Source organism: Aegilops tauschii, chromosome 1 (genome assembly GCF_002575655.3).
Source record: "Aegilops tauschii subsp. strangulata cultivar AL8/78 chromosome 1, Aet v6.0, whole genome shotgun sequence".
Classification (NCBI taxonomy): Eukaryota; Viridiplantae; Streptophyta; class Magnoliopsida; order Poales; family Poaceae; genus Aegilops; species Aegilops tauschii.
In genome coordinates, this window is record NC_053035.3 from 6,236,524 (window position 1) to 6,246,450 (window position 9,927).

General features: G+C 47.6%; 1 protein-coding gene across 1 annotated transcript; it reads right to left on the minus strand.

Annotated features, from left to right (window-relative positions):
- Positions 1 to 7,621: 7,621 nt before the first annotated feature.
- Positions 7,622 to 9,001, minus strand: LOC109742914 (dirigent protein 22-like). The gene is made up of 3 exons (XM_020302018.4): positions 8,596 to 9,001; positions 8,289 to 8,475; positions 7,622 to 8,024 (listed from the first exon to the last, which is right to left on the minus strand). Exons 1-3 carry the CDS (start codon positions 8,937 to 8,939, stop codon positions 7,995 to 7,997), a joined length of 561 nt encoding a protein of 186 aa, XP_020157607.1. The 5' UTR covers positions 8,940 to 9,001; the 3' UTR covers positions 7,622 to 7,994.
- Positions 9,002 to 9,927: the final 926 nt, after the last annotated feature.

The following is a 9,927-nucleotide window of genomic DNA, read 5'->3' on the forward strand; positions in this document are numbered from 1 at the left end:
ATGACAGAGACGCTGGCGATGAGCCGGTGTTGGACGAAGACATAGAGGTGGAGTGGCGGCGTGGCTCGGGTGAGCAAGCGGCAACATCGCACGAAGAAGAGCGGCAGCGGCTAGGCAGGGGAAAACCCGACAACGTGATGAAGACCGACATGGACGGTGGCGTTCCCGCTCCTAAGGAGGCGGCGTGGTGCATACCACATAGAAGTCGATACGCGGGGGACGGCGGAGTGGACAACGTGTCATGGCGCTACGTCCTGAAGGGGCGATGCCGCGGCAGCGTGCGGGTCGGGGCAACGGCGGGAATAGCTTAGGGCGGCGGCGTTAACCGCGCGCCGCGGAGCTACGACCTGAAGGGGCGACGCAGCGGCGGCGCGAACGTCGGTTGCAACCACGGAGTGGACCATGTGCCACGACGCTACAACCCAAACGGGTGACGCAGCAGCGGCACGTGGATCGATGCAGGCACGGGGAGAACCACGGGAGGGGGTGTTGCGGCCTGACGGGGCGACACAACGGCACCCCATTGCTTCATTGGTGGAGGGGAGTATTTTATTCAGGTCGCTCGCGCAGCGCGGATGATCAATCCAATCACGCACGAGGTCGGGGACGTTTCTTGATGATTAGGTCGAAGGCATAGATGGTGTATGTAGCGGCGACGGGGCCCGATGAGCAGGCATGTGATCTAATCAGTCCAGGAGTTGATAGCCGGCAAATAACGTCGCGAAAACGCAACCGAACATCGAAGCGATCCCGATCCCTATACATAATATGTTGGACTTTATTGCTTGGAGCTATACAAAAAACGGTTTATTCACTGTACTATCAGCTTATGTGAAGGAATGATATAAGCAACATGAGAGTAAATTGGAATACTCAAACGGCATGGGTAGAATTAAGGTCAACCCTATTTGGGGTAAGATTTGGAAATTAGCTTGCCCGGCGAAGGTTAAAATTTTTATTTGGTGGACACTTCATGGGACTCTACCATGTCGCGTCACATTGGCCAACAGACATATAAAAACTCAACCAAGCTGCCCAGCATGTTTGGATAGTCCAGAGAACACGAAACATATATTATGTCCGTGCCAGAAGGCAAAAGAAGTGTGGGGACATTTGGGGCTGTATGAAGTGGTAAAAAAGTCTGCGTCATTGACCGTGCAGGAAAGGCAGTCCTTGAATTCTTACTCCTTATGCCTGATCATGAACTACCCATTCTGGATTCCCGGAATGCAGGGGAACTAATCGCTATAGCTGCTTGATATTTATGGTGGAATAGGCGGAAACTAGTCCATGAGGGTAAGTCTCAGGAGGCGTTCCAAACCTCGATGGGGATTCCGGCTATAACAGTGAATTATGTTAATGCTCACTCTCGGAAAGCAAAGAGAAAGAGTGAAGGATGGTGCAGACCTCCCATGGGGTTTGTTAAATTGAATGTCGATGCTTCTTTTGATCGTGATCAGCTTAGGGGCATAGCGGGTGCTGTTATAAGAGATGATAAAGGTAACTTCATATTAGGTGGTAACTGCAAGATTCAGTACTGTGCGAATGCTCTGACAGCGGAGGCATTAGCACTCAGGTTTGGTTTACTGTTGGCACAAAAGACGGGCAGCAATTCGTCTCATTGTCAATTCTGATAATATGGAAGTCATTGACAATGAAGAACGGAGGACAGTTTGCGGGAGCGGCGACTGCAATTTTGAAGATTGTTTTTTTTATGGCCTGTGATTTTCCAAGACGGTGCCTCCAGGAAGAGCACGACCATGAACGTCGTTGCCACTGTCCGATCCGAAGATCAAGTTTTCACCGGGAGTAAGACGAAAGGAGTAGGGGCACCACAATGGAGCCTACAAGGAGGAACACGATGTCCACGGACGCCGTCACCGTCGATCAGTGCACGGACTGGGTCGTAGGTGATGTACCGCGGTGCTTCAACCCCTCCGCGGGAACCCCAGTCCGCCAACCACCACCAGCCATGCTGCCCGAGCGGCCATGGTTGCCTGCCCTCATCCGAGCCGCGCAATTCGCCCACGTCCAACGCGACTCCCATCGCCAGGGCCGCTGCCCCGCCATGAGACCACCCCGAGAGCCACCAAAGGCCACGACTTTGCCCAGATCCGTGACCCCAACCACCTCCAGAGCCGCCGGCGGCCAACCTGCCTCGAGAAGGGCCGCGACCATACATCGATCGGGGGGAAGGGGAGGCAGAGAAGTGGCCCAAGGCCAAGACCGATGCCCGTGCCGGCTCCAGCTCCCCCTCGAAACCATGTTTCGCCCCCGCGAGGAAGGCCCAGATCACCAAGAGGCACCGGCCGCTGCTCGATGCCGGAGAGGAAGGATGGCAGAGTTCTCGCCACCGCCGCCTAGAGACGCCACCAGGGGGATCCTCCCACGCCGAGCGCCGCCACCCAAGTGCGAGGGCCCGACTGGGCGGGAGCTGCCCACCACCGCCGCTGCCGCGCCGCCCCCACCAGAGATCCACGGTGAGAGGGTCGCCCGCGACCCGCGGGGCCGAAGCGCTGCCGGAAGCACCCACCATAGACGCCATCCACCGGACCGCACCACCATCATGCCGCCTGCCGCCCGACGCCACACCACAATCGCCGGCTTGCTCTGGAGCGCCGCCACGCGCTGGGGGGGGGGGGGCGAAGTGGCCCCGCCACCGCCGCCGACGACCAGCCTTCGCCCGGCGGCACCCTTTGGTGGCAGCAAGGGTGGAGGAGGGAGGAGGAGGCGGGGGGGGGGGGGGGGGGGGGGGGGGGATGGGGGAGGGGGTGACACGGGTATCCCTTTTAGCGGTTTGAGCCATGGACCTTACTTATTCTGCCTCTCATATCATACTCAACTGAATTGTGGATAGATTTCCATATGCATATTGTTGTTAGATCTGCTGCCTCCTTGGTGTCTTTCTTGAGCAATGCTGATAGGTGTATATTGTAAAATTTGAACATATTACTAGATGATGGGTGTTGTTAATATTACTAGATACCATATCACATTGCACATGGTCATCCTGCTCTTCTGCTTAAGTTGTCAAACCCGGTCGATAAGATGTACATATACGAGTCTGAGTGTGAGTGCTCCATATATATTTCTTGCAAAACCAATAAACCATGCTTCCTTGCAGGTTGCGAAGCCGTTGTGGCGACCTTGTTACTGATTACTGATTACGTACAGTGAGTGATGGACAGTGGCGGAGCTTGAGGCCAATTGTTTGGCTGACTGGATGGGCCAAATAGAACCAAATAGCTGTGGGCTGATGTTTCAAGGCCTGGGAGTAAAAAAAATAGTGTACAAATGTCAAAATGCTGGGCGGGCCATGGCTCATTCGGCTTTACCGAAGCTCAGCCGGTGGCAATGGATGAAAACTCTAGTGCATGTCACATATTAGCAAAGCTGAATCAAGCCATCAACTCTTTATCTTCAGATTTCTTTTGCTCTTTTTCAGAGGGGAACAATAGCGAGTTTTTTTTTTGGAAAGGGAGTATAGAAAATCATAAAAGGAGACTTAAAGCTAACTGCTCAGCCAATCGCCAAACTGAGATGAATACCTTTTCACTTTTGCTTTGGCAAAAATGTTGGGCTGCAGAAGAAAAGCATTTGGGCATGGTAGGTGAGTTTTGCTTGGTTGTTGCAGATTTGAATCGAATGGCGGTCTATTTCATGAGCTATTTTGGCGTTGGAATGTTGCTGCTCAGAACTGACTCTGTTTCACCGTGAGTAAACTTACTGACGGTGTGATTGAGAATAATAGTTTGATTGCTTCTGGCCAGGAAAATTAAGGACTAGGTAAACGGCTTCAGTTTATGGTTTGCACGCCGAAATTAAGCAGGGGTAAACGGCTTCCTCTCAAGGAATTTTTTTGAGTGTTTGTTATCTATGCAGCCCCCTGTAGCCAGTCAGCGCTCTGCTTCTATGGAATTGTTTATAATGCTCACCCTCGCCGTCGCCCTGGGATGTGGGAGGCTACCGCCGGAGACCATTGCCACCAGAGAGCCCTGTGTCTCTGCTATGGCTGTACTAGCAGCTAGTTAATGTCAGACTGTATCCTTGTTTCTTCAATTAATTAACCTGAAGCGCCTCCTGCTCTGTTGGTAGATCAGATTACATGCATGCATGTGGATGCTGTTTCTAGTCAACAGTTGCTAGTAGTTACTCCCTCCATTCCAAAATAGATGACCCAACTTTATACTAATTTTCTACTAAAGTTGGTACAAAGTTGAGTCATCTATTTTGAAACGGAGGGAGTACTTTATAACCTGATTAGTTCTCTAGCCATGCTGCTTTGCACACCTGTGGACATTATGTAAATGGAGCGGTGTGCGGGTGCTTTGGCAAGAAGTTGGTTATCCACACACGTGTGATCAGGAGAAGGAAAGTGTTTTTCGGCGTTACTAGGAGAGAAAGGTTTGGCCGGTGAAGGCGAGGAAGAAATCGAAGATGTAGAGCAATTAGTTCTCTAACCATGCTGCTTTCCTGTGGACATTATGTAAATGGAGTAGTGGACATGTGCTTTGGCAAGATGTTGGTTATCCCTGCACGTGTGATCAGGAGAAGGAAAGTGTTTCTCGGTGTCGTTAGAAGAGGAAGGTTTGTCTGCTGAAGGCGAGGCAGAAACTGAAGATGTAGAGGAATCAGTCTTGCTTCACTGTCATTGATTTGAGCTGTTTCAGAAGTAGGGTATTAACATGTTGTTGTTTGAGAGCTGCAGCTTGAACTGAGTGAATTCAGTAGTGGCCTGAATGTTGGGCACAAGGCACATCCCAAGAGCCAGGCATTTGCATACTATACTTTTCCAATATCTTACACTTCTTTATTTTTTGAAGTTAATATCTTACGCTTTTTTTGTTTGAGAATACGCTTCTTGATACATCTATTTAGCATTTTCCTGGCTATTGTGAGAGCTGAGTGGGTCATGCATTATTATGCTGGACTGGGTCTACTCTTCCCGATGCTAAATGTTTTTCCATTAAACCATGTGCTCACTTGTATCCAAGTAGCTCTACTATGTCACACAATTTTGCTGTGCACTCACATGATAAACAAATGATAACGGCTCCTGAATGCATGCTTAACCGTTGACATCTTTTACTCATGCTTACCTGAATGTAAAAAGATCCTAACGAAGACTGCAGTGTATGTAAGTCAGGCCTATATATATGTACTCAATCACCTGAATTGCCTTAGCTAGGATGCAAAAGTGAGTGTTATATGAGAAGTTTCAAATTTATTTTATATTCTATTCCGTTTCTATCAATCTGTTTGAAATATTGGAGGAAAACAAAAAAACTGTAGTAAATCTTTAGCTTCGGTTCCATCGCCTCCCCTTCCTACATCATACGTCTCCCATGGAAACACCAGCAAAGAAAAAAGATGAATCCAGCCCACAGAACGAACCAAAAAAATCTCGACCGCTGCCATGTTCCTCACCAGGTCGGTGTCAGGCCCATCCTATGATCGAGTCCTCCCATCTCGCCTCGCCCCCACCATCGATCTGGCCGCCCAACTCACAGCCATGCTCATCGGGCTCCTGCACGTAGAAGTATCTGGTAGCTGTGGCGACGTCGGCAAATAGTTTTGCCACCGACCTGTCCATGTTGGCAAAGGATTCTTCCAAGGACGATGTTGTTTCTGTGCTCTGCCTCTCCATGGCATGCGATGGCCGACGGTGTTGGTGGCGTGAAACCGTCTGTCGATGTCGATCGCTGTGGCCAGAACTCGATCGATTGGTTTTCCTATATGGACGGACGTGCTTGATCTTGTATTTTTATAGGCGCACGTACGCAAATTGGTTTTCCTATATGAACGTGCTCGATAGGAGTAGTTGAATTAATTAACCTTCTTGTATCCTTCTTTCTTCAATTAATTAACCTTATAAGTGCCTCCTGCTCTGTTGGTAGCTTATCATCCACTATAAACGCTTTTATATTTCTTTACGGAGGGAGTAGCTGCTTGCTAACCATATTAAATCTCTAACGATGCTGCATTTCTATGGACATTATGTATGTAAATGGAGTGGTGTTCAGGTGTTTTGGCAAGAGGTTGGTTATCCCCACCCGTGTGATCAGGAGTAGGAAAGTGTTTTTCAGTGTCTCTGGCAGAGAAAGGTTTGGCTGGTGAAGGCGAGGAAGAAACTCTAGATGTAGTGAGCAATCAGTCTTAATTCACTGTCATAGATTTGAGCTCTTTCAGAAGTGGGATGTTGTTGTTGTTTGAGAGTTGCAGCTAGAACTGACTTTGTTTCATTCTGAATAATGCAGTAGTGGCCTGAATGTTGGGCAATTGCTTTGGGAATGGCTTCTACAACTGAACTGTATCGCAAGCAGTCGCTCTCGACCGAGAATTGTTGGGGCATGTAGTGTAGGGCGACCGCTTTAGGGTCGAGTCGAGCACTGCTGAATCACATCCCAGATCAACAAAGATGATCCGATCTGGATTTGTGTCGGTGTGTACAACAGGCAGGGGTCAGCAGTTTACTGTCATGTTTGCTGTAGCCCAGTAGTGCTCTGTCTGGATATCTGAATCACTTGCACCACGTTTCCTTTGAATATGATTTTCTCCCCAATCTACTAATCTGCGCCTAAAATCTTGTACAAGGTTCCATATCATACGACGATGCAATCCAAAACAGTCATTTTGATTGACCACTCAGACTTAGATTATACCAATAAACCAGAGCAGAGAGCACGTACAGAAGTGCAGCTGAAGCTAAAAGAATGCTGGTTACTGAAGCTAAGTTGTAAGCACTTTTCACAGTGAAGATCCAGGCTTTTGCTTATTTCGACATGATTACCTTGTTGACCTATCTTCATCTCTGTTTTCAAATGAGGCCGCATCAAGTTCGAAAGGAAAGGGGCAGGAGAGTTTCAAAGTGTTTCTAGAAAAATCAGAATGTTTTGAATTTGTTTGCTATTTTTCTTCATTTTACTGTTCACACATATGGGTGCGTCTGCACATGGGAGCAAAAACTCCATGTCTGAAATGAAAGAGACAGTGACAGGTTTATGTCTTCCTTTTTTCTATTTCATTTCTGTATTCTCTCATTTAATTTTTTTTGGTGACAATATTGTTGACTGTTTCATTAGCTTCAGAAGTTTTGTGACGAAGAAACATTCATAATGCTTTGGGCAAAAAGAAGAAAACCAAGGTTCCAAAAAGACTATTTCTGAAAGCATTTTGGAGGACCTTTTATTTTACCTGACCTTCAAGAATGTCTTTCCATCAGAAAATGTGCAAGTAGCTAGAAGACCAGGCCAATGTTGTTCGACTTAGGATCTCGAGGTTAAGTTTGGTGACATGCCTCACCTCTTAAGATTGGTTTGGCGAGATGTCAGGTTAGTGGCTAGTCTCTACAGTAGATATGTGCTTTGAATTTTAAGTTTTCCTAATGTTTAGATCATTTGAGTTCTTTTTGACAATTTATGAGCCATGTACGTTGGTTCTCAAAGGCTTAGGATCTTGACACTTGATTTTGTTACATGCTTCACTTCTTAAGTTAAGCTTGGCAATATCTTAGGTTAGCTGCTGGTCTCATAAACTCCAGGGACTCTGGTACAATACGACTCAGTAACAATGGTATATACACAAGACACATGTGTTCAATAATTTTAAACTGAATTCATGTACGAGCATTAACAAATGGCGGAGATTAAAAATACCACTAGCCTCACAAATGTATAGGTCGTCAGTGTAGTTCAACTGTGAGTGTGAAATACGTAATGATCCACACTACAGGAGAAAGATTTTTCATATTATAAATTTACTACACCAACCAAACTTCTTTATTTCCGATACACACCAACAAGACATATGTTCCAAACACAAGACCAAACATACATCTTAAAACAACAACAAACGGTCGGACATGGATCTTCGGATTGATGGAATATCACTGGCTAGAAATCCACGGATTATTTGAAAAGGAAACATTGACAGGATCATTGCAAAGCTGCTTCCACAGCTACCCATCGTGGTTGTCCAGGTAGTTTTCAAACATATTACTGGATGGTGGGGCCAGCTATAGTGCCCTGGAAAAAGAAAAGGAATCCCCGGTAATATCAGCATTGCTACATGTAATAAGAATCTAGGCATTAAGGTACTAGTAATGAAGTTTATCAAGGAATTATAACAATTCATAATTTTTATCTGGATGACTCAAACTAGCTTTCTTAGTGAACTAGATAGCTGTGCAATTTAAACTAGCTTTCTTAGTGAACTAAGTTGATAGATACACTAGAAACAATAAAGCAAATACATACAAATTAAGCAGCTAATTAAACTAGTCTACTTACAGCTGGTTTGACGTAGAAAGCATGAATATTGAGTTCTTTAATACTTTGACCCGGAGGGGGGTTGGCGAGTGCTCTGTACTTGATGGTCCCACGTGCCATAGCAAACTCTCCAGTCCCACCGATAATGGCCATCTCGCCTTCTTGAGCTCGGTTCATCCCCATTACTTCAAATGACGATCCACGGCGCCTGATATAGTTTTGGAGAGTAACACATCACGTATGACATAAAACTGGACAATCTTCAGTATATGAGATATTGGCAACTGAGAAAACTAAAACTTCTAGTCCAAGAGTATAAAATTTGTACCTGGAGTCCTCGAACACCATGCTGAAGTAGTTGAACCAGCCTGGACCACCTACATCAGCCTGCACATGCATGCCTTTGGTACGGGCAACAATGGTCGCAGTACCGGGGTTTGGACCATCAATCACAGTCCAGTCGTTAACAGCGGTCGTACCAAACCCAGCTGGTTGGCTCGAGGCGACAATTGCTACCTGGTTGGTGCCTGATCCAGCAGCAATTTGGTGCAAGTACAAACGCAAGTTTATCTCAGACTCACAAGGAATAACACAAGAAAGCGATGGACTGGCCATGGATAGAATGAAATGCATGACCAAAATGATGGACAGGTCACGAGTAGGACTGGCCATGGCTAGGATTTGGGCTCCCACAAAGATGGTGGGAGGTGCCTATGATAAACTGACTCTTTCCTTTGTTGTTGGCTGTGTGAGAGATACTCTAGTCTAGGGGTGCTATTTATAGTGCTGGAGGACCAGCAAATGTGTTTGTCGTTTTTTTCTGTTTTCTTTGGCCGACCTTTCGATTTGGATAGACTATACTTGTGACTTTGTGAGGCGTAACAATATCTTGTACATGTATCAGCCCTCAGAAAGAAGAAAGGTCATGCGTCATTTTCTATTTCTTGTTTCGCCAAGACAGACTTTCGATGAAATATGCTATCAAGTTTTAACTTCTATTGTTTGGAAAATTAAATACACCATGCCTTGAAGACAAACTATATACAGGAATAAGACTAAGATTTTATTTGCTGGTCCAGCGCGCTCCTCTCGCGAACCAAGCGCCGCCGCCACAAAAATCTCCAAGCGTCGCCGCCGATCTCCGAGCCCGCACCACAGATCCATCCGCCACCCTTTCCTCTCCACCCTCTCGTCGCCTCCCGACGCTGCCGCGCGGCTGCCATGGACGGGGGCGACAGGGTGGTCCTTCTGGTCTTGAGTTCCTTTTGTCCAGATATGGTGGCGGGGTCTTCCACCGCCATTGCTCCGGGATGCATGCGGCAGAGATCCGCACGGGTGTCCTGGGCATGTGGCTCGTCCGGCGTCGGTAGCGCAGTGGGAGGGTTCCTCCACCATCGATGGCTCACCCACGCAGGCGGCGGTTCCAGGAGACTGTGACACCACAACGGCTTCGATCGCGAGGTTTCCCGATGGCAGGGACGTCACCCATGGATGACGGTGGAGGTGGATCTGACGGTCCAGACGGGGATTGGCGTAATTTTACCAGCGAAAGCTTTGTTCGACCTTTGCCTGAACCATCAACAACGGCGCCCACAGGCGTCGTTACCTCATTCGAGGCATTGTAGGGTGATTCGCGTTTGCTGCGAGCCCCGAGGAAAAT